We start from the raw sequence: 24,874 nt of genomic DNA, 5'->3' as shown, positions 1-24,874 counted from the left end.
GGACAGAGCACTTGCCTTCAGAGCGTTGATGACTGTCTCGATGTGCGTCTTGACCGCCTCATGGGAGAACTCGGAGCTGGCCAGTGTGCACATGCTCTCCAGGGCCAGATAGCGCAGGTTGGTCTCCCGGTGCTGCAGGAACTGGCCCAGCTGGTTACAGGCGCGGACGAGGAGGTTTGGCTCACTGCACAGACAGGAGAGGCAGGGTAGGTGGGGGTTCCTCAGCACGCGCCTCACAGACAGGGCCACTCACAGGTCAGCATGGCAGGTGGCCAGCACACTACTGAAGGGAGACCTTGGGGGCCCCCACAACAAAAGTCTTGAACCTAAACCCTGAGGCCAGTTTTGCATTTGCTCTGCTCATTGCCACCTCATATGCAGAATTCCACCAACTCCAAAGAGCTGGGAACAACAGAGGCACCACCCCGAATGGAGCGTCTCCTGAGCCTCTGTGCCAAGCTCATAGAGGGAACACTCAGGACTCTCGCCAAGAGGCCAGAGAGGTCATCTCAGCCAGAGGCAGCAAGCCTTGGTGAATGGCTGAACAGCGGCCTTGCCCAGGAGAAGACTCCTGAGAGCCATGCGCACGGACTCAGAGGCGCAAGGTCAGTGAGTCCCAAAGTACCGCTTCCCAGAGAGTTCTGGCTACTCTGCTACTTACTCTTGACTTTGCCCTCATGATGCTGCTGCTCTTTAAATATCTTCTATAAAGACCACAGGGCTTCCTCTAACATCAAAACTTTTGTTTTTAACAGTTCCAACCCTGCTAACGTAGGACTCTCAGTAGGACTTTCTGTCCCAAGAAACTACATTTGTGCAGAAACAGTGAGGTGGAAGGCGGCTGGGAGAGGGTCCGCCACGCCTCCTGAGCCCCACACCACCTTGCATGGCGTGCAGCAGTCTGCAGTCATGGGGACCCAGGTGGCATTGCCCACAGCCCTGCCCGGGAGCCACACCATTGTGCTAATGGGAACTCTAAAGCAAGGCACCAGCTGCAAGGCCACAGGCAGGAAGTCAGACTACAGAAGCTGAGGAGAAAAGGCAAGGAAGCAAACCATTTTGCTGTCCACCATCTCCCTGTGCTGAACTCCCCATAAAGGCCTCAGACCAACACTGAGTGTGGCTTTGTGTCACAGGAAAGCTAACAGGCACCCACCCTCGTCCTTCCTGTAAGGTTATGGGAGAAGCCAGGCAGGATCGGGGTGCCCAGGAGGAACAGGAGAGGCCTTCAGGGAAAGGTAGGACCGCAGCGAACAAGTTCTGAGGCCAGAGAGAGCACAAAGTGCTGGAGGGGAGCCAAGAAAAGGGACCACACAGGGAGCCCACACCCATCTGAGGAGGGCAGAGGCACCGTGTCAGCATCGGGAACCGGGTAAGCACTCAACGACACCCAGCAGGCCTCACATCACAAGAAAGGGCACACGCACAGGTTTCAGAGGGGCGCGTCTTCCCTAAGGGGGAAAGGTCAAGGGAAGGAGAGCACCACCCACTGCTGACCCACCTATCGTGGTGAATGATCAGGCTGATTGCCTCAAAGAGCACGGCGTTCTTGGCGTTGGAATGCTGCACTTTTTTTGACTTTGGTGGTTCCTGGGCTTTGTTCAGAATGGTCTCCAGGCACTCGGTCAGGCGACCTCGCACTGCAGGGTCTTCTGGGCAAGACACACCACTGTCAGGCCGGGCTCCCCACACCCAGCTGCCCCTCCCAGCCGTACAGCCTCACAACCAGGGTTCCTGGTCTAACCGTGGAGCTACTTAAAATGAGAAGTTTTAATAGCTAGGGTAACTACCCATACGTTTTAATGCAAGTAAGATGCACAACACTTTCGCTGCATTACAGATTACACAAATCAAGAGAAAATAAAATCTCAGAGACACAGACAAAAAACATAATATAAAAGTTTGAAAGACGGGGCAAAAGATCTTTTTCTCCACCTTCATTCCCAACAAATACAGAAAATGTTGCCAAAACCAATAAAAAGAGAAGGAAATTTTTAAAGTTCTAATCAAACCAGAAAAAAGAAATAATAGACAAAAAAGGAATAAGAAAGCAGTAAAAATATCAGAATATCATAAACAACTTGTCCACCAAAACCCCCAGCACCTCCGGGGCATTGCAAACCCGGCCATTGGAGAAAGGAGCAGAACCCTGCTGACGAGTTCGGGAGGGGCACCAGCAGGGCCCCCGAGGAGCAGCCACCCAGGGCTTGAGCACAGAGGCCTGAGGTGAGGGGCCGGCCACAAGAAAACTGGAGCCTATGGCCTGAAAGGAGGGTCAGATGAGGAAACTCACACCCACAGGCGACCTCAGAGTGAAGAAGTGGGATGGCTGCCAGGCAGGGCCGGGCAGCCAGGGGCAGCAGGGGTGAGGCAGTAAGGAACGAGGCCATCAGGGAGGCTGGGCCACTCCAGCTCAAGAGAAGGCTCTGCCACAGGTGTGCAGTTCATACTTTGGTACGAAAAATATTTAGTAGGAGAAAATCACTTGAACCGAACAAAGAAATATCTTGTACAAAATCCAGTTAGATTAAAATGTAAAGGCTACAACAACAAGCAATCTTTGCAGAAGGCAATTTGGAAGTTATCTATAAAAATCTTCATCTACAGGGCACCTGGGAGGCTCAGTCGTTAAGCATCTGCCTTCGGCTCAGGTCATGATCCCAGGGTCCTGGGATCGAGCCCCGTGTCGGTCTCCCTGCTCCTCAGGAAGCCTGCTTCTCCCTCTCCCAGCTGCTCGTGCTCTATCTCTCACTCTCTCTCTCTCTAATAAATAAATAAAACCTTTAAAAAAAATTTCATCTACATTCTTCAACTGACAAGTTCTATCTGGATATACTTACCATATTAGTCAAATGTAACATTTTGCAATAAAACATAAACAGAAAAATATCCCCAACGTGTACACTGTTACACAAATTATTAACAACTTAAGATACAAAGTTTATAAATGTTTCAAGTTTTCCTGAAAAAGATCGTTTCAAAAACCTGCACAGATCTGATACTATATAAAAGCAGAGATAATCCCAACTTGTAACAAAACTGTGAGTTCTGTACCAGCAGCTCTGGGAAAGCCAAGATGTGTGGCAGCATCATAAAGGATCCACAGAACAAGAACCAGCTCCGGGAAAGGACTTATAAAGATAACAAACAAACAACACAACCCTAAGACACTGAAGTAACCCGCTCAGAGAGGTCTCCGCTGCGCAGCTGTACCTGGGGGTGGGTAGCACTGTAGCAGCCTCAGAAGTTTTACAGACAGCCAGGGAGCCGGGACAAAATAGTAGGTATAATCCTGAAGGTCTGTGGACGCAGACGTCACAATCTGTAAGACAACACAGATGCGGGCAGGTGTCCCTAAGAGAGGTCCTCAGTGTGGTCATCGGATCACACACTGAGAAACGGTTCTGTTCGATGAGCTAAGGATATTTAACAGGCTTCTCTCCAGTCTAGAGGTAAAGGAGCGCAGCGACGCCACGCTCACGGGGCAAGCAGCCGCCCACTGTCACTGTCGGGAGCGGCCCCACATGCTCTTGCTCTGCAATGGCCACCCCATCCGGCAGGCACAAACCAGCCGATACCACTGACCTGAAACCGCTACGGAATTCGACAGCACCTGCACTGGGAACCCAATCTTTCCTTAGTGGACCAGGACGCAAATAAAACACAAAAGGGTGAGAACTCTGGTCCCCTCAGAAGGGAGAAGCTGGTGTTCTAGAAGAACCCAGCCCCGTATCCCCACAGCCCTCCAATGCCAACCCCTGCCATGAGCTCGCCGAGGCCAGAGAGCAAGCTTCCTTCATTCATGGTTCCATCTCCTTGGCCGTCAGGGTCCTCGGCAGGGCAGACCCTCCCCTCCACCTTCCGAATACGTGACTGCCCCCTAAGACATTTCATTTCCACTAACACACAGCCCAGTGCCTTCCTCACCCGTTGTCAGGGAACTCAGAGGAGCACCACCCTACAAAGCTTACAGGTATGACACTTCAGGTCATATGTAAGCATGTTTGGGAAGGTTTCACCCTGACCCCCGCCTTCGGCTGCAAGACAACAGCCCAGACCCAGGACATGGCCCCTCCTGCAGGAAGGTGAGCTCTGCGCTGGGGAAGGCACGGGCAGGATGAGCAGAGCAAACAGAGCCTACAGGCACATGGAGGAGGAAGCCAGGGAGCACTCTGCTTCGCAGGGCAGAATGCCCCAACGCAGGCTGTCGCATGCAGCTAAAGCCCCACTCAGAAACTCACAACTAAAAAAATGCACACATCTGAAACAAATACAAAAACAAAAGCAATGAAGAATTCACCCCAAAGATTTACAAAGGGACTAGCAAATTAACCCAAGAAAGTAAAGGAAATAAAACAAGGATAGGAACAGAAAGCAGCCAGGGAGAAAAAACACAACAGAGAGAGCCACCAAGTCAGAGGTTATCACGCTCAACAGGCTCATCAGGAAAGTGAAAAGGCACAAACACCCCACAGCAAGACCGAGAATGGGGGCAGCCCTACAGCCCGCACCCCCACACCCCCGCACCCCCACACCCCCCGCACACAGAGACATGTGAACATTCAGACAAATTAGCAAACGTCGGGAAAATGAAACTTAACCAAAACTGATGAAAGGACAGAAAATATAAAGACCCATAGCTTATTAAATAAGGTGAACCCAAAATAAGAAACTGTTCCACAAAGAAACCCTACCTTCAAATAGCTTCACCAGTTAATTCATGATAAAAATGTTGGCCAAGATACAGAAAGGAATTTCCTTCATGTGACAAAGCAAACCAATGGCAACAAAACCAGCAAACTCTACTCGTCATGGTGAGACACTGACGACTCCCCTCTGGGACGAAGAAGAAAACCCTCTCTCATAGTCCACACTGAGTGGAGGTCCGAGTGGGAGCCAGAAAGCAGGAAACACAGACAAATATGGGCTGGGAAAGAAAACTCATTGTCCACAGACATAATGGAGTACAAAGAAGATCTAACACAATCTACACATAAATTACTAAGATTAGTAAGTGAGGGGCGCCTGGGGGGCTCAGTCGGTGAAACGTCTGCTTTCAGCTCAGGTCATGATCCCAGGGTCCTGAGGTCAAGTCCCACATCGGGTTCTCTGCTCTGCGGGAAGCCTGCTTCTCCCTCTGCCGCTCCCCCTGCTTGTGCGCTCTCTCCGACAAATAAATAAAATCTTTAAAAAAAATAGTATCAGTAAGTCAGTTTGGCAGAGTTGCCAACTCCAATATCAATGTACAAAATTCACTTGCACAAACCAATACATAGCGGTTATATTTTAAGACATCACTGATGGGACGCCTGGGTGGCTCAGTCGGTTAAGTATCTGCCTTTGGCTCAGGTCATGATCTCAGGGTCCTGGGATGGAGTCCTGCATCAGGCTCCCTGCTCCGTGGGGAGCCTGCTTCTCTGTCTCCCTCAACCGCCCCCCATGCTTGCTCTCTCTCTAATAAATAAATAAAATCTTTTTTTAAAAAGATATAATTGAGAATAGCATTTTAAAAATAAACTGTATAAAAATAAATCTAACAACAAATAAAGGAACCTCTACTCAAAAAGTTACAAAACATGAGTGAGAAAAATTAAAGTAACTCTCCAAATAAATGGAGAGGGATACCATGGTCATGGATTCAAAGACTCAATACTGTCAAGATTTTAATTCTCTCAAAACTAACCTACAGTCCCAACAGGATTTTGGGGGTGGGGGAACAAGATCGAGGGCATGCTCCACTGGACTTCAAGTTCCAGTAACTAAGACAGTATGCCAGGGTGCAAGATGAACAGCGACAGCGAGGGAGGGGGGCACAGACACAGCTCAGTGGTTTATGGCCAAGGTGGCACTGCTGGTTGGGGAGGGGGGGGGCAGGGAGGCTTTTTAGCAATGACACTGGGACAACTGGTAAACACAGAAACCAGTCCCAGGGCGGCTTGTCAACCTAAATGTGAAACCACAGAATAGGGAAAGACTCCACACACAGAGCACAAAAGTTCTAGCCATAAAGGAAAGGTTTAGGGCACTAAAATGGGGAATCTGTGATCACAGAAGACTTCACAAAGACAGTGAAATGGCAAGTTACAGAGGAGGACAAGATTTTTTTAAACAGAGCAGACTGAAGCATACAAAGACGCCATTATTTTGTTGAAGACCAATAATGGTTAAATGTGGGCAGTTTGGTTCAACCTACCATAACCAACAAAATGCTCATATCTAAAATAAAGAAATTTCTTCTACAAAACAACAAAAAGGTAACCGTAGAAAAACAAGCAAAAGGCATTAACAGGCACTTCACAAAAGACATTCAAAAAAGCCACAAACATGCAAAGCTGCTCAACCTGGATGATAATCAAGAAAATGCAGATTTAAATCACAATGAGACACTACCATGCCCCCAGAATTGTTAACATCTAAAAGGCCAGGATGCGGGGCGCCTGGGTGGCTGTTGTTAAGCATCTGCTTTCGGCTCAGGTCATGATCCCAGGGTCCTGGGATCGAGCCCCGCATCGGGCTCCCTGCTCCGCGGGAAGCCTGCTTCTCCCCCTCCAACTTCCCCTGCTTGTGTTCCCTCTCTCGCTGTGTCTCTCTCTGTCAAGTAAATAAATAAAATCTTTAAAAACAATAAAAAATAAAAGGCCAAGATGCAGAGCAGCAGGGACTGCACGTGCTGGAGGGAAGGTCAGTCGGCTCAGCTGCCTGGAAGCGGCTCTGCACTGTCCCCTCAAGGTGAACCGCGGCCACCCCACGACCCAGTGACGCCGCCTCCAGGGACAGGCCCCCCAGCCATGCGCGTGCACACGCACGCCCACGCCCAAGCCAACAGACAGCCGAGCTGTTCACCGCCTCAGCGTTGGACAAGACTAGGGGAGGTATGCTGTAGTGTATTCATATAAGCTCTACACAGCGTCAAACACGAAGGAAAGGCACACAAAACAAATCCGCCACCTCCGCAACGTCGAGCACTACCAGTCAAACACAGAAGAACACACGCTGTCTGCAGGGTGCCCGTGCACGATGCAGGACGCAGTCAGAGCTAGCCGTCCGCTAGGACACGTGCTCAAGCAGCAAAGGAAAGTGAAGAGTGAGGCCACCCAAATGAGAACAGGGCTCCCTGCGGTGGGGGGCCCCGCCGGCACCCCCGTGCCCGACCTGCTGCAGTAGCTGAGCAGCTCTCAGGCGACACGACCTGGGCTGGGCTGCTTTACTCTGGGCACTTTCCCACACAGACAGGACGTCTCTCAACGGGCAAAAACGTTGAAAGAAAACCCAACGAACTCCTAACCAAGACAAGTTCTCACTCCTGAATTTACAAACTGAGCCAAATATCTTGCATTCTAAACAGTTAGCCAATATATTAATTAAATAAGATAACTAAGACGAAACGCACCCTGAGACCCGTTCCCCACCAACAGACTTACCCTGCTTAATCTGGAGACAGCCAGAGAGACGGAGGTCTTGAACTCCTCAGGGTTCTTCTGTGCCAAGGTGGTGATGAGGCTGGTGGCGGCGGTCACCACACCCTGAAGCAAACACACAAGACACGCTGTTACTACAGCCAACATGCCTGATGCTGACTTCTCACTGTAAACTCATTTTCCAGATAAAATTCTCAACCGAGAGCAACAACCTGGAGCCCCTGGGCCAGATTCACAACTACTGTGACTGGCCCATAGTGTCTTTAAAAGTTGAGACAGCACACATCTGTCGTTTTCTCTTTGGAACTTCTCTCTGAGAACCAATGCTGGCACCCCAGATCATGCCTCCGTGGAGGCCTGCACTGGGCAGCAGCAGCTCTGGACGAGTCCCTACCTGCCCTACCGCCTTCCTCTGGGTCTGGCCCCCTGTCTGGCTCTGGGGTCAGCTGCAGTCCCTGCAGCCCCTAATTTAAATCACTCCGTGTAGGGGCACCCACCTGGCTCAGCCAGTAAAGCACGCAACTCTTGATCTCAGAGTTGTGAGTTTGCGCCCCATGCTGGGTATAGACATTACTTAAAAATAAAATCTTTAAAAAAAAAAGAAAAACATTCTGTATGGACCAGGGAGGGAGACATTACCTTTGGACTCACTTGAATCTTTACAATCCAAAAACGGGACCGTGGAAAACAGCAACTGAAAGAGCCCATTCTTTCCCTTCTTAAAAAAAGGTCCAAGCTCTATCTCTGCCACGCTGGTCCCTAAAGCACCCCAGGCCCTGGTGACACCCCTTCCCTGCAGAGCACCCCCCATGCAGCGCCTCAGTGCACAAGGATCCCCCACGCAGCATGGGGACATCTTTGCTGTTGTCCCAGGACAACTAGGAGTCACTCCCACCAATTCCTGTCTCTTGAAGGAAGATACTGCTTAAGTAAAGTTCTCTCATAAATATGGAATAGATAAAACAAAGGAACGATATTTATTGACAATGAAGATGCAAACAAAACTCAGGAAGCGACTTGGACCATTGTTTAACCCCTCTGGTCCTCCTCCACTTCGCTCCTGAGCAGATGGGAGAGGGGTGACAGTTTCTGCAGCTGCAAAGGTGCGATGAGAGTGAGCTCCCAGCCACAACTAAGCGGCTCCTTCAGCTTTCTAATGACAACCTGAAAGCTGCCTTCAAGAAACGGATCTAACTGGCCTCGATGTCCACTTCTCGGTGAACAAAACAAGTACCAACTTGTTTCCCTCCCAAGAGAGCTCTAACACACTCAGTATTTATAAACATGCAAATTCCACCTGGGTAGAGTCATTCAGCACGGCTCCTAAGCGTCTGGGGCTCGTCCTGGCCCACCAGGAGGATAGAACAAGCCTCCATATTCTGACGAGAGTTGGCTGGGACTCTCGCTGGCTCCTGAGCACAGCTTCTCCCATCCTCTGCGTCCCTGCAGGAGTCTTCGTAGAAGGGCAGTGTGAGAAAACCACGGGAGAGCCCAAACGGCCCCGGTGCTGTCCCTCTGGCCACAGCTTACTGCCCTGCCCCACGCAGACCCCCAGGCTCTTCCCCTGCTCTCAGAACACAGTGCAAACAGGGGCTTGCTTGCTCTTCATGGCCAGCTGACACTCCTCCTGGGCATTCCTAACCCTGAGACAAAGAAAGCCAAATCTCAGGCCGTATAAAGGACAGCCGCCCAGAGAACAGAGAACACGCACCGAGAAGAGGAGAGATGGAAAAAGACAGGCTGACGGGCCTGGCCTTCCTGCGGTCCACCTGGGCCAGCCCCTCCTCCTTCTCCCCTCCGAGCTGCTGCGGCGGCCTCTGCAGCCAAGCAGGTGCCAGGCAGTGCGGCTGGCAAGGCACAGTCGTGCGCATCCAACTGTAAAAGCGAACCGCACCCCGGCCCACAGAACCCCTCGGTGTCAGAGGAGAGGTGCCCTCGCGCTACCACTCTGAGAAGTGCTGACTGTGAACACCCGTCAGCCATGCAGCTCGGGCCCCCTCGGCTGCCCCAGCTCTGAGCCTTCAGCACCTCCTGGCCCAAGTCTGGGTCTGCGAGAAGCCACTGAGTCCCTCTGAGCCCCGGTTTCCATAGGCGTAAAACTGAAAAGAGCCCCCCTGCCTCCCTGGGTCTGCCTGGTGGGCAACTCGTGGCCTCAAGCCTCACACCCTCCTGCATGGCTTCCTGATTCCACCGGCGGAGTCTGGGTTGCACTGAGCGGGACCCGAAAACGCAGCGTGCACTCCCAACACCGCCGCCCAGATGCGTCCCCCTCTCCCTGCAACACGGCTGCACAGACCGGGCTCCACTCTGAGGAAGGGCTGCCCTACTTGGACACAAACATCCCAGGAAGCGTGGGCCACGACAACGTGGGAACAGACCAGGGGCTGCCACAGCACAGCAAGCGTGCCAACACAGCCACCAGCTCTCTCCTCTGAATCTGCATGCCACGAACACAGCCACCAGTTCTCTCCTCTGAATCTGCATGCCACGATCATTTTTTTTTATTTATTTTTTTTATTTATTCATTTGAGACAGAGAGCGAGAGAGCAGGAGCAGTGGGGAGAGGCAGAGGAAGAGGGAGAAGCAGACTCCCCGCGGAGGAGGGAGCCCGATGCGGGGCTCGATCCCAGGACCCTGGGATCATGACCTCAGCCGAAGGCAGTCGCGTAACCATCTGAGCCACCCAGGCGCCCCCACGATCATTTATTTTTAATTCATTGTTTTTTTGGAGAGGGAGAAGGAATGAGGGACAGAGGGAGAGAATCTCAAGCAGGCTCCCCACTGAGCATGAAGCCCGCTGCAGGGCTCAACCCCACAACCCTGAGATCATAACCTGAGCCAAAATCAAGAGTTGGACGCTCAACCGGCTGAAGGCACCCCTATTTTTAATTTAATTTTTAAGGTAGATTCCTCTCTGGGAAAAAACACAGCAACCAGCTGACATACTCATACCTAGATCTACTGAGCAGGAAAAATCTGTGTTGAATTTCAATTCTCTCATTTATACAATAGAATTCACGCAACCCAAAGCCACCGTGCCCAGCATCTGCTCCTACTTGACCCCACCTCCTGGTGTCACGTCCCTGCGTGCCCCTTCCACTGTGGACAGCCCCTGTGTCCCAGGTCTAACCACAACCACCAAGTCGCCTTACACCTCCTGTCCTTTTCTAGGACACAGGGAGGACAGTCAGGCCTGGCCTGTGCAGTGGCCACGCTGGAGCTTAGGTCAGGGTCACAGGATGCACTCCTCAACACCCCAGGCAGACAAGCATACCACGTGGCGTGCCCTCCCTGGACAGGGTATTTCCAGAAGACACTGGTCTCTGTCTTGTTTATCTGCGCAGCATGCAGAAGGCCCTTCCAATGACGAGTTCTGCAGTGGGCCAGAGGCCACGTCTGTGTTGTCCCGTCCCCAGGAAGGGGGGAGCTCCTCCCCCAGCCACAGAGGCCCCCAGGTGCTCACACGCTCAATGGGCTGAGCTGTGAAAGTCTCCCCACAGCCTCATAAGAAGCCACGCTGAGCTGCTTTCACAATGGCGATTTCAGAAAACGGTTCCTTGGTGTGGCGAGGGGGGACGCTAATCCAAAGGCATTTACCAAATGCTGGTCGTTGAGAAGGTGCACCACTCGGGACGTCCAGTCACCCATGGGGACAAGATCAGGAGACGTTCTGTACAAACGCAGCAAACACAGGGCGGCGCTCTGCTTCACACTGTCCATGGTGTCTCTGAAAGACAGACATTGGTGGTCACGCAAGAACTCAGCCGGCGCCCCACGTGGCCCCAACAAGCTGAGCATGGCCCCGGGCCTCACAGAGAATACCCCAGAGTAACCTGAAGACCAGGTGGCATGCCCACCTCCTGTGAGAGGTCTTGGTGTGGACCATGTCTGGACACTGATGGCTGGCTGCCCTAAAGACTTGCTTCGGACTCCACCTCAAAGACAATCGACAGCAAAGAGTCCTGCTGGGAAGCCTCTCACCTCCAGAAGTGTCAGTTCTGGTGTTTTTCCCAACTGCTGAATATGACCTTGGCTATGCAAGATGGAGCATAGTCAACCAATGTTCCTCTCTGTTTGGATTACAGTGATTTTTTTTTTCTTACAATTCACTTAATAACCACAGTCAAAACAGACAAGTGTCAGAGCCTTGCACTACCACAAAACTCCCCTGGTGATTCCCTCCCGCCCCTAAAGCGTGGCTGATTAGGAAAAGCAGTGCTCCTACACTGTGGAGCCCAGCGCCCCAGGAACGCAGCAAACACTGAGAAGCTAGGTCAGAACAATTGCAGACACCCCAGGAGAGGGGCATTTGGAGAGTTTCCTGTTCAGGCTTGAGGGCAGACAGTGTTCCCAATGCTCTGTTTATCCCTCCTCCCCCAGCCCCAGCTGAACTCTGCGGAGCAACCAAGAAAGCAACAGGCCCACCAAGGAGCAGGCCGGTGCAGGTCGTCCGAAAAGGAACAAGTCGGCGTTCTTAAAGCCGGGTCAGAACAGCAGGGGCTCTTGTTCCACACAGAGGGGAAGAGAGGAGTTTGGGGACTAGCTTTCCCATCTACCTCCCTGGTAGCTCTTGTATGCCTAAATGAGTCCACCCAACACGAGAAATCCCCAAGCCGCTCCAAAGAGAAATTACCTTAGTAAAAAATTCTGTTGGATGCTAATACCCCTGGGGAGCAACAGATAGCGTGCCCCTCTCTCTGGCAGCACACCCCGCAGGCCTCCTGGCACAACCGCGAGGGCTTCAACTAGCCAGTGTGTTTCCATGCTTGCAACGGCGCATCCCAACTAGCCCGGGGGAGCCTTCCCACCCCGCTGTTCCCACAGGCCTCCGACGCCCACACGGGAAGAACATTCAGGGAGAGGGGAGACCAACATCCAGCATCCCTGAGGAGGCCAGGGAGGGCGCTGCCCACTCTGTTCCCGCTCTGTCTCGGGCCCAGGGCAGGCAGTACACAGACGTGTTCACTGGTGTGTGCCAGGAACGGGGAAGGGGCCAGGCAGCGGCCAGAGGGAGCAAAGAGGGCCAGGGAAGGCCTTGCCAGACCTGCAGCAGCCCTAACGGAGGAGGAAAAGAGAGCGCCATCAGGCCCTGAGCCCACAGCCTCCCGAGCCATCTTCCGGACGGACCCGAAGCCTCTTCCACCTTGGTGACTTTGTTCTCAGGGTGCCCGCCGTGCCCTGCAGCCCCCATCGGCACACACGGAATGGCATCATCTCGGCCCCCCACTTGGTTCCTCAGCTCTGCAGCCCCTTCCAGTGCACGACCTGCTCCTGGCGTGCAGTCTGTGAGCCTTCCCCACTCACAGTCCTCTGGGGCCTCGCCTCCAGCCTGGCCTGTTTGCCCCCTGGCAGCACACGCCCCGGACACTCCTCTGGAGCTGGTGGGACCACAGCCCTTCTCATCACTCGTCTGGGCCAGGGCTCGCCCCCGAGGCACAGCCGACCCTTGGGGGGCGCCCCATGCACTGCAGCATGTGGAGCAGCATCCTTGGCACCCACTCCCAGAGCACTGTGGCCTCGGCCTGCTCACGGCCGGTCGTCCTGGAGGAGCTGGTCCCCCAGGTCCTGACAAAGTGCCCGGGACTGGCGCCCTTGCTGAGCCAGACATGTCACCAAGGTGTGGGCCCTGGGTTAGTTTCTCAACTTAGCAGCGTCCCAGAACACAAAGCAGGGCCCTGCCTCTGCCACACCCCATGGTGTGGTTCCAAACCCCTCAGAGCTGCCTGCTCGGCCCTGTGTCGCCGCTCCCCAGATTCAAGGGGCCGCTGGAGGTGGGTTTCTAGGAATCCTCAGGATTTGGGTGCTTGAGCTTTTCCTCAGTAATGCTCCTGAGAAAGGGCAAGAAGGAGCCCTATGCCACACCACAGGACAACTGTGTCCCTTCTTCCACGGCCCTTCTTGGTTGGTTGTGGTTGGCAGGGTTCTTCTCTCATCTACTTTAAACCCCGGTGTTCCTGGGGGAGCAACGGTACGAGTGGACGTCCCCAGGCACCTAGACATACCGGTCTCCCACCACCTAAGACAGGCAGATGAACTCATCCGATAAATTCTCTCCGCAAACTTCACACGAGAGACCTACCCAGCTACGAGGATTTTTGGAATCTCGCCGGCGAAGGCCTCGGCCATCTCGCGGCTGCCCACATTTGCAATGCAATGCAGGGCAAGACCCATGAAGGTGGGGTTCCGACTGGCCAGGTCGTTCTTGATGGCGTTGTTGATGAGTCGGATCAGCTCGCTGTTGGAGTTCACCAGCACAGAGATGAAGAGGTAGCCCTGGGTTCCAGAGAGACAAGAGGACAGACAGCTCACAACCACTGCAGCCAACATGGGACAGCAATGCACACACGTCCAGCCTTTGAGAAGCCTCCCGAGGCCTCCGGTCTGCCTGTGTCCTGCAGGACGAGTCAGGCCACTCTGATGAAAACACCAGTTCGGTGAAAGAAGCCAAGTGTCTGATTCCGGCTCCACCACGACACAGCCCTGTGGGACACACCTGAGAGGCACTTAGCCAGACGTCCCCCTGGTCCCCACCCCTGCCACCCGTCCCACCCACCTATCTGTGCTACCATGTGTGAGCATGCTGGACTCACTGCTGTCCCGAACAGGGTGAACCCTGACTGGAAGGCCCTAAGAAAGTGCGGTGAGTTCCAGAAACCCTGCGGACTGCAGCTTTACCCCTCTCTCCATCTGCCTCTGTGCCCTCAGCTTCCCCTCACCACTGGCTAAACTGCAGCCCTGCGACACCCCCCATCTGCACCCTCCCCAGGCAGGGGGACACAGTGGCCTTCCTGAGACTCATCTGATCCCTGACCATGCAGGTGAACTCCTGTGTAGCTTCCTGTTGGTCTTGGGAGAAAGGCCCTGCCACACACCCACGTGCTCACCTCCATTCCAGACACTGCTGCCCCTTCAGCTCTGCACTCCCTGCACGTGCCCCTGGCGAGGTGCTACCTGCTCAGTCTGCCCTCATCCCCCAGTTAACTCCTCCTCATTCTGTGCCCACTCAGGATGCCCTCCCCAGGGGACCTTCCCTACTGGCCACAGTCTCTGCTGGGTCCCAGAGGGCGCCACACACCTCCTTCCCTGGGCACCGGCCGCAGCTATAATTCTCTCTGTGGGGTGGACGATGCCATCTCCTCACTAGAAAAGAGCAGGGCCCACGTCTGCTTCTGGTCACTATGTCCCCAGGGGCCTCCCAGTGCACTGCTTGGTCCATGGCAGACACCCAAATTCTTACTGGGTAAATACCAATACTTTACAAAATTCCTGGGGGATCTAGGGTTTTTGTTGTATTTTTTTTTACTTGCTCTAAGTTAAATTTTTGGACAGAGAAAACTGTTACTTCACAACACTGCAGAAAACAGAAGTATCATTACTCCCAAGAGGCTACAGGGCTCAAGTTACAAAGCCTGAGAGGGCTCCAGGTGCCCAGGTACTAGCACCGTCTAGAAGGCGCCAGAAGCTGACAGCAAGGCCAGGGCACAGCCATCTGCAGCTCCAGCTCTTAAGCCATGCAGCTGTGGTGTCCTTGTCAGAAACAGAAAGTGGTACCAGAGGCCACCAAGGCAAGGGGTCTGGGCCAGTGCATTAGCCCAGCGCTGCAGGGAAGGAAACAGGCGTGTCCAAGACACCCATCACATCCAACCCGGGCTTCATGCAGCATCTGGGTAGACCCACAGCAAATTCCCAGCTGCGGGGAAGTTGTAAAGAAAGAGCAAGAAAAGAAATGGCCACCTTATCAGAAGAACCTTGCACAGGAAAAGAGCCCCTTCCATCGGCAGGACTGCTTCCCGGAGGAGAGGGAGGCCCTGGGGCCACCTCAGTTGTCTTCAATGCCAGCCCCGCCCTGAGCCCTCGACCCCCTCGGCGACACTCACGATCTGCTTCTCTGTGTATCTGTTGGAGCTCAGCAGGTTCACGGCCTCCATGTGCCCAAAGTCAATGTCATGACCCAGGAGAAAGATGAAGAGCAACTTGCAGACGTATTTTTTTTTACTATAGCCATCAAGAGCCTTGTCACCTACAGAAAAGGTGGGTGAGGCGGGGAGAGCAGAGAAGTCATCAGCAGGAGCCAGACAACAGAAAGCGCGGGCTGGCCTGCCACAGAGAGGCAACCGCCCACCAGACACGTGGCACAGCTGTGCTGAGTGCAAGTGATGTTTCTAGACTGGGTGGTGCACATCAGAATCCAAAGGTTTGACTTCCCTTAAAAAACAGAAACCAGAATCCCTGGCAGCAAGAGTTCTGCCCTCCCAAGACCGCCCTGCCAGGGCCCGGGAGCCAGCCCCAACTTACACCAGCAAGTCAATTTTTTTTTTTTTTTTTAAGATTTTATTTATTTATTTGACACAGAGACAGAGATAGTGAGAGCAGGAACACAAGCAGGGGGAGTGGGAGAGGGAGAACCAGGCTTCCCGCCGAGCAGGGAGCCCGATGTGGGGCTCGATCCCAGGACCCCGGGATCATGACCTGAGCCGAAGGCAGACGCCCACGAACTGAGCCCCCCAGTGCCCTCCACAGTCAGTCTTTTAAATAAGTTTATTAACAAAGGCAGATAAGTGTGCTCTAAACGATTCCCCTTTCACTTCAGTTTTAGGACAAATCACCCCCCACCCACAGAAATCACACACAAGAAGACAGGGGCGGGGCGCTTGGGTGGCTCAGTCAGTTGAGCGTCTGACTGTTGGTTTCGGCTCGGGTCGGGAACTCAGGAGGTTGTGATGGCAGGGTTGTGGGATCGAGCCTCGTGTTGGGCTCTGCACTCAGCGCAGTCTGCCTGTCCCTCTCCCTCTGCTGCTCCCCCCAACACCCATGCTCGCTCTTACTCTCTCTCTAAAACAAATAAAATCTTAAAAAAAAAAAGGCCAGAGGGGCCCATGTCTTCAACCTAATCACAGCACAACTGAGCCCCTCACTAGAGATTGTGACAAGGTGGGTTCAAGACACATCACCGGCAGAATACAAAATGCTATTTTAAAAACGACCACCCTGCACCACCTAAGTAGAAGTTCTTACCTCATCTGACAAGGGTACAATATTCCTTCGAGTCAACCATTAGCAGACTACAGAGGTAACAACCAGAAAGACTGGTCATCTTACTGCGCTGGGTCTTCCAGTGACATTGCTGCCCCGTGTGGGACACAGGTGGGCCAAATGGGACTCAGGGGAAATGGGAAGGTAAGGACAGCAGTGGTCATCACTGGTGAGGGGTCGGGAGACTTGTACTCCCTGGATGAGCACTGGCTGACCCCAAAGGGTGGTCTAGAAGAAAGACCCCCGCCTAAGATTTCCTAGGATGACAATCCAATGTCAGCCAGCCAGCGGGTCACCTCGCCTGGAGAAGTTCTGAGAAACCCTCCCTTCTTTTCACCAACAAACTGACATATGACATATAATTTAATGACCAAACAACATAAAAAGAGGGGAGGCCTGGCTCCCTCCCCACCACCCCCCACTCACTCATCTGCTCCCTGCACCTGGGGAACCCAGCTCTGTCACTTCCTGGTTGGGACACATCCCATCTGCGTGGGAGAGCATATGTAGGCACGGGGCACGCAGCCCAGGGCAAACAGTAATGATCTCCATCTCCTCCCCACCCAGTCGTCCTTTAAGAACCAGCCTGGATTCCATCGCCTTCAGGAAGCCTCCTTTGACAACCAAGCCTGAAATACCACCCGGCCTCCTCTCACCTCCTGGAGACTGGTCCCTGCTACTCAGAGCACATCTTAAAGGAAAACACAGCAGTGTCGGAAAAGGGAACACTAACAGCTCAGTCAGACTGAGCTCCGTGGAGACAGCCACGGAAGCACCTGGGGGCTCCTTCCCTGAAGCAGCCTGACCCCAGGACACTGGGTCCCTCTGCCAGCCCTCCGTGATGCTGGGAGACTTCCAGCAGGCACACATTTCAAGGCTGAGCCTATAAGAGAGTAAGGGCCATCACTAAGGCAAGAACAATCAGGCATCTCTCAGCCCTAAGGCAGCTGTGAGAGACGGTGATTGCCAATACCCAGAACGCGGTTTGGGGGACTCACAAGGTACTGCAGAGAGCTGCAGACTAACCTGGGTCCCAGCCCAGAGGGGAGTCAACAGGCCACCCTGCCGGAAGCCAGAGCACCCAAAGGGGCTACATCTTGAGTGAGAGGATAGCAGAGGGAACCTGCGCCCCAGAAGGGCACCAGCAGGGAAACTTGCCTATTTGTGCCAACAGCTCAGTGCAATTGGGAAAGAAATGTCAGCCCCGAGGATACGGGGCCCACACTCTGCCTACACGCCTCCCCCAGGTGCCTTCCTCGTGCAGCCCCACCTGCTCCTACGGGCTCCTCACCTGCTCAAGAGTGACCTGTGGGGAAGCCTTTCACTGATCGCCCCAGCCTTGGGGCCTGCCAGCGGGAGCCCGTGTAGGTTTGGCAGGCTTCCCCAAGCCTGGCTGCCGCGGGAAGCACTGTCACTTCCAGGATGCGTGCTGGAGTCTGGCTGCGGGGGTTCCTGCAGAGCTTCACATGGTCTGGGGTTAGGGCTGCGGAGTTCACAGTGACTCCACTGCTTTCTCTGGCAAGTTTCAAGCCACCAGCCTTCCCAGCAGCAGCCAGCTATAAGGGCTGCAGACTATGGGACCAGGTCACCTCCAGGCTCAAGAGTGACCTTAGAGCACCCCCTGCCTCAGTTGACCCGGGGAAGGAGGGAGACGCCAGGGGCCCGAGTGTAGGAACCTGCACTTTGGCCTCAGTGACAGGCCTCGAAAACAAAAAGTTCTGCTTGTTCCACAGCCCAGATGCTTGTTTCTGTCAACAAAGTGTGCTTGCTGGCTCCGTGTGCATTCACACGGCCCCCTCACGAGTCAGACCCAAGCACAGACCCAAGCACGGAGTGTGCCAGAAACCCCCTCCATGTGTGTGAGGAGCCTCGCATCCTGACGGCCCTCCACAGAGCACTGCTGGGCCCGGCTCCTCGTTCTTCTCCCAAGTACAGAACTCGCTGGCGGAACACAGTGTCCTCGTGACAATGGTCAGTTCCGATGGCTCTTCCACGAATGGCCCCAGGCAGAACCCCTCTGCATACCTCTCCCTCATGGCTATCTCAGTAGAAAGCCATGAGAGGGACACGGCCACCAAAGGGGCCCTCCTGCAGTTTGGGGTGAGGACCCATGACAACCTCTAAGCCCCACCCTGCCCATAACCTGCACACAGCCCTCTCAGTATGACCCCAGTGCCCACGCCAGCATCCAGATTCCCTCTGCAGCCCCAGGCCACTCGCCTGCATGAGGAGAGTCACCACCCTCTGCGCTCCCGATAGCCTGTGCCTTGGCCGGGCCAAACCAGCTACCTTCTCTGCTCTCCAGGGAGTTGAGCTAGCCCCTTGTTCCAAGGAGGGGGCCTCCAAATCTGTTCTCCTGGGGGCTCACCTTCACCCCAAGGGGCCACACTACCTCCCTGGGCCTTGCAGTCACCCTTAGCAGAGCTCAGGAGTTCCCCCACAGTGACCGTCCGTCTAACCCACTGTGGTTCCACTCTCCTGACCAGACTGGACTGAGATGGTCCTCAAAATGTTGGTTTCAGCATGGGCTAGAATTGTGTTTTCATTCCAGTAATTTCAAAATGTGAAATCACACCTCTCCTGCCTGAAAGGGGGTGGCTCATGTCCTCCCTTGCTGTGAAGATCAGAGTAGAGAGGAGGCAGGAAAGCAGGCCACACACACCACATCCTGACTGAGGATCAGGATCCAGTCTGCACCCCTGGGGCCCCCAAACTTCTCTACGGCCCCGTCTTCAGTGGGCTGATACAGAAATAAAGCAGGCCACCACACCTGGGGCTGAGCCGCACCTGAGACAAAGTGAGAGCACAACAGAGGCTTATGAGGACCATGTATCAATGGCTCTTAAGACACATGCCGATTCTCAGGTCATGATCCCAGGGTCCTGGGATCGAGTCCCACATCGGGCTCCCTCCTCGGGGGGGAAGCCTGCTTCTCCCTCTCCCACTCCCACTGCTTGTGTTCCTGCTCTCGCTGTCTCTGTCAAATAAATAAATAAAATCTTTAAAAAAAAAAAAAGACACATGCCGATTTCAGAACACGAACTGTGAAAAAAGCTCCAAGCTCAGTAGCAGAATGACTAAAACCTGGTATTTCTGTAACAACGTATTAAGCAATAAGACACAAGACTGGAGAGTGAGTCAGTCGCCACTGCATCCAGGTGCACGGACAAACAAGCTCCCTCCTTCTCAAGTGCTGGGGCTGGAGGGAAGGAGGCAGGTGCCCCTGAGAGTCGCCTGCCATCGGGGTCAGAGGCAGGTCAGCCTGTGGACCTGCTGCTCCCTGGCACTTGCCCCTCCTGCCACACCCCAGCAGCGATTAACCTGGTAACACCCACTCAGTCACTCATGCTTCTCAAGGCCCATCCATCCTGTCTCTTTCAAAAGTGGTGATGGCCAAAATTCGTCCAAGATAAGCCCTCTTTAGGGACAGGGGAGACGCAGCCAGCCCAATGTCGGCAAGCTTTACTCACGACCCCAGCAGACCTCAGACTGACATGAATTTGTCATTTGTGCCTTAAGGACTGGACCCTTATGCTGAACACAGACGTGGCGTGGGACACAGAGGATTCCAAACCCTCAGCCTCTATGGGGGGTCACGTGGGCAATCACATAAAGTAGGGATAGGGCACCTAGCCCACGAGGAGGTCTGAACATGGCCAGCCCGAGTCAGACCCTATCTTGCCCAGAAAGATGTCCTCACCTGACGAAGAAGATGCCAGCAAGAACCGGCAGAGTGCGGGCACAACCTTCTGTCACTAGGGCAACGCATCCAAGTCCCAGTAACCAGGTCCTTCCAGATGTTTCTGAGCTGTGATCCTTTTCCACCCTTTTTCTCACAGAGACTGGTGCTCAACAAGTATCTTGTTATGTTCAAAGAGGTAAAAAGAATAAGATACCAAGGATGGACATGGAATTTCCTCGCTTCTGCACCCTGACAATACACTTCCCTCGCCCCTCATGCCATCTGCCCACCTCCTCCGTAAACTGTCTTAGAAAGGCTCACACCAGAGAATCCACTCCTCCTCCCCCCGTCCCCGCAGACCCGAGGCGTTTTCTTTACTCTGTATGATGCTTACTGATTTTAGTGGCAAAAAAAAAGGGAGATGCAAATTAAAACCACAATAAGGTACGACCGCACACGCACCACAGTAACTAACCCTTACGAGATTAAGCATGCCAGGTGCGGGCGAGACTGTGCGGCACCCGGGACTGCTCACACACGGCAGGCAGGAGCACAACACGCACAGCCGCTCTGGGAAGTGGCATGGCGGCTTCCCGCAGGGTGAGTGCCGAGGCGTGTGTGCCCGGGGAGTGCTCACCGCAGCTCCGCCCCTCACCGTCGAGCACGGGGCACCAGCAGAACGTCTGTCCCCGGGCCAGGACACATGCCGTGCGGGAAGCCCGCCCGGAGGCCTGAGCACAGGCCTCGCGAGCACACCCTGGCTGCACCACGCTCAAGTGGAGTCCGCAGCCGCGAGAGACCTCATACCCGGTTCCTTCCACGTGACTTCTCCAGAAACAGCAAAGCGACAGTGACAGAAAGCAGGCCTGTGGCTGCTGGGGACTGAGGAAAGTGGCTGAGAGCCAAGGGACACGAGAGAACATTTGTGGTGCTGGAAATGTTCTGTTCCGTCTGTGCTGACGGCTGCAAAAATGCACACATCTGCCAAAATTCAAAGTACACACTTAAGATGAGCAAATTTTACTGTGAGTGAATATCTCAGGAAGCCCATTTTTAAAACATTACCATCAAATACACCAAGAAGAAAAGCACCGAAGGTGACAGCCTGGGCAAAGCACGGGCCGCTGGTGTAGCCAGCCCTGTCGGGAGCCGGCATTTGCCACACCCCTCACAGTGGGCTTTCACGCTTGCCCCCTAAAAAGCTGTGGTTATTTAAGTCTTTCTACACCTACAATAACCCAAGTTCTTCATGGGAACTTCTTTGTTCACGTGTGCACCCCTAGAACTTAGGGGACACCCAGCGGTCATTCAAGTTAGCGTATACCGTCTGGTAAACTGCAGACAAGCAGAGATAAGCAATCATCGTGTCCTTGTAAACTCTAACACAGCAGCTGTTTTCCAACGGTTTCAAGACAGAGTGTGCGGGTTAATGTCATAAAAACTACCCCATTCCACCCCAAAACTCAGTGGCTTACATGACAAGCACCGACATCTTGCTAATGAGTCTCGGCAAGGCTGGCCTCCAGCCAGGAGCGGGATCAAGGCCTGCACAGGGTGCCTCTCCTTCTCTCTGCACAGCAGCACCCAAAGCATGTTCTTCTCATGGAGGTGATGGGAAGACCCCCAAGGGGCAAGTGGAAACGAGCTAGGTTTTAAAGGGCGTGCAGACACTGTCTACATCCCACAGGCCACGTCACACGCCCAAGCCCCACACCTCTCCTCCAATGACAGAGCTCACCAGTGAAGCCATCGGCCTCCAGCTCTCTTGAAGGCAAGGTCTGGGATTATAGATGCAACTTTCTGATGTTCCTAGGACTGTAACATTTTATCACCTCTTGTCTGTTTGGTGTCAAGTATTTTACTTCCACGTGTATTTATAACTCCCCAAGACCATTTCCTGCACAACGATCGTGCACAGTTCTCTACATATCTACCACTCCTTCCCTTTTCTTCCGCACCTCTCACCTCTCCTCTGGGATTATTTGTTTCTGGCCTGAAGTACATCCTTTAGAATTTTGTGGGAAACTCCATTTTTGTCTGAAAAAGTTCCATTTCAGCTTCATTCTTAGAAGACAGTCTTGCTGGGCACAGTCTCCAGCTGGTTGTTCAGCACGCTGCCATCCCGCAGTCCACTGTGTGCGCTGCCAGGCTGCAGCACAGCACACCCCCTGCCTGGCTACTCCCAGGACCGCCTGCTCTGGACTTCTGTGTTCCCATGGTAACGTGTCTACGCGCACGTTTCACTGCAGTTCAGTAAGTTTCATACATTTTTTTTTACGATACACAAACTTATTAAAATTTTGAAAATATTTAACAATTTACTGAGGTCAGAAAAATAAATTCCCAATATATAAAATCCAGAAAGGTAGAATTAGGCATTAGATTTCAAAGGATTTAGGAAAGAAAAAAAAAAAACCATGGTTAGATGCCATGAAGTAGGCGGCAATGCCTCACCCATGTGCATGCTGTCAGGCCCGAGGGCCTCTTCCATCCTTGTCAAGGGGAGCACGGATCTTCTTCCCTTCCGCACACACGATTTCATGCGGTCTTCAAGCTGTCACATCCTCCCTCCTTTCCGCTGGGACACCAATTACACCTTTCAGACTTTTTCACCACACCCCTCTGTCTCACCCACCGCTGTGTTCTTTATCTGCCCCCCATCTGTGCTGTGTCCAGGACAGGTTTGGTTCTTACCTATCATTCAGAGCGCTAATCTCTCTGCAATTACGTGTGCTATCTGAAACCCAGAGTCCTGCATTCTGGTTACTGCAGGTCTCGGTTCTGGAATGTCCATCTGGTCCTATCTCACGATCTGCCATGTCACCTTTCACACCACAAGTCTCCTGCTCAAAATTTCAAAATTTCTTTAAAATTGGTAGACTTTCTTCTTTCCTGTGACCTGCTCTGTGATCTAGTCTCAGATTCTCTGCTGGTTCTGGCTCATGCCGTCCTGATGTGCATGGTCACTGTGACTGTATGCTGGACGCTGAGTGTGAGAAATCAGTTGTAGGAATCATGTGCACCTCCAATGATAGTGCCCGCATCCGGAGGGCTGTTCTCTTACCTGAAGCCAAGTGGGGCTTCTGTGGGGCACCCAGGTGTCCAAAGCCCCACTGCACATCTGTGACAGTCCACTCCTGCCCTTAGGGCCTTGCCTTTGAAAGTCTCAGTGTAACGTGGAAGGGTCTCCACTTCTGGTGGGCTCTGGGCTTTGATCTTTCTCCTAGACCAGGGTTGCCCACCCTCGGCACTTTGACATCTGTTCTGTGCGTGGTAGGACGGTTAGTAGCCTCCCTGACCTCCACCCACTAGATGGCAGCAGTGCACACCCTCCCGGCTGTGACAAAGAGCATGGTCTCCAGATGTGGCCAATGTCCCCTGGACGGCAAAATCACACTGACAGGTAACCAGCCCTCTTGACTCTCATGGAGACCAAAATGTCTATGCTTCACAGCCCCTTCTTTGGGATTAGCAGATGCTCTCGAGGCACTAACAGCCCAGTGCTGTACTTGCTTATGTGGACACATACCTCCTCCTAGGGAGTCTCAGGAATCCTCCTTTTTTCTTGTCACTTGATGAGACTTCCAAGATTTTTTTTGATATTGTGTCTCTTTCGGTTTTCAGTGGAAGGTGTGGCTGACGTCTGCACAGTCCAACATGGCAGCTTCTAGCCACACACGGCGGCTGAGCACCTGAAGTATGGCTAGTCTGAACCGAGCGGGCTCTAAGTGTACAACCAGATTTCAAAGACTTGCATGAAAAAGATGTTAAGATACCTCTTTATAGAAAGAGGTATCTTTTTCTACTCACTACATGTTGCAGCATACTAGATTAAATAAAAATAGGTTTTTTAAAGTTTTGTTTTTTGTTTTTTGTTTTTTTAGTAATCTCTACACCCAACATGGGGCTCAAACACAACCCCAAGATCAAGAGTCGCATGCTCTTGGTGACTAAGCCAGCCAGGCGCCCCTAAAATTAGTTTCATGTGCTTTTTACTTTTTTTAAATGTGGCTACTGGAAAACTTAGAATTATACGCATTTCTGCATTAGTGACTTGCATTCTATTTCTCCTGGATGACACAGACCTACACTATCTAATCTGCCGTAACTGAAGCAGCAGTCCCCCAGGGCGCACATTTCTGAGGACAAAGGGTAGGTCTTCTCTTCTCTGTTACTAGTCAGGGCATATACATACTCAATAATGCCAACTGGTTAACAGAGAAGAGGGAACCTCCTTCCCTATCCAGGACAGCTTAGCTTAGGCAGGCACGAAGACAGAAGAAACAAGAGAAGTCTTATTTGCCCTAAAACATTTACACAGAGAATCTGAAGATTTACCATCCGGAGGGCTATGAACTCTTTTTTTTCATTTATTATTTTTTTATTTTATTACGTTATGTTAATCACCATACATTATATCATTAGTTTTGTTTTGTTTTTTAAGATTTTATTTATTTATTTGACAGAGAGAGACACAGCGAGAGAGGGAACACAAGCAGGGGGAGTGGGAGAGGGAGAAGCAGGCTTCCCGCGGAGCAGGGAGCCCGATGCGGGGCTCAATCCCAGCACCCTGGGATCATGATCTGAGCCAAAGGCAGATGCTTAACAACTGAGCCACCCAGGCGCCCCCATTAGTTTTTTGGGTTTTTTTGGTTTTTTTTTTTATGTTAATCCCCATACATTACATCATTAGTTCTAGATGAAGTGTTCCATGATTCATTGTTTGCGCATAACACCCAGT

At 52.8% G+C, this 24,874-nt stretch overlaps 1 protein-coding gene and 1 non-coding gene across 3 annotated transcripts in view; both read right to left on the bottom strand.

Annotated features, from left to right (window-relative positions):
* The window catches only part of AP2A2 (adaptor related protein complex 2 subunit alpha 2), a 61,681-nt gene that overhangs the window by 12,988 nt on the left and 23,819 nt on the right, over window positions 1–24,874 (bottom strand). The window contains exons 2-8 of one of the 2 annotated variants that reach the window (XM_081797554.1): window positions 15,296–15,438; window positions 13,498–13,691; window positions 11,016–11,145; window positions 7,422–7,523; window positions 3,214–3,322; window positions 1,502–1,652; window positions 16–184 (exon numbers count right to left, since the gene is read on the bottom strand). In XM_081797554.1, the coding sequence (XP_081653680.1) occupies window positions 16–184; window positions 1,502–1,652; window positions 3,214–3,322; window positions 7,422–7,523; window positions 11,016–11,145; window positions 13,498–13,691; window positions 15,296–15,438 (998 nt within the window). The remainder of the gene's footprint in view (window positions 1–15; window positions 185–1,501; window positions 1,653–3,213; window positions 3,323–7,421; window positions 7,524–11,015; window positions 11,146–13,497; window positions 13,692–15,295; window positions 15,439–24,874) is intronic. The other variant, XM_081797555.1, reaches the window with a different exon arrangement.
* Window positions 22,543–22,667, bottom strand: LOC115943644 (U6atac minor spliceosomal RNA). The gene has a single exon (XR_004078230.1). It is a non-coding gene; the product is annotated as a U6atac minor spliceosomal RNA (small nuclear RNA).

Source organism: Leptonychotes weddellii, chromosome 11 (assembly GCF_054177405.1).
Source record: "Leptonychotes weddellii isolate Sample4059 chromosome 11, ASM5417740v2, whole genome shotgun sequence".
NCBI classification, from domain to species: Eukaryota; Metazoa; Chordata; class Mammalia; order Carnivora; family Phocidae; genus Leptonychotes; species Leptonychotes weddellii.
The sequence above is the reverse complement of the archived record's forward strand: the minus strand, read 5'-3'. Positions and strand labels throughout refer to the sequence as shown.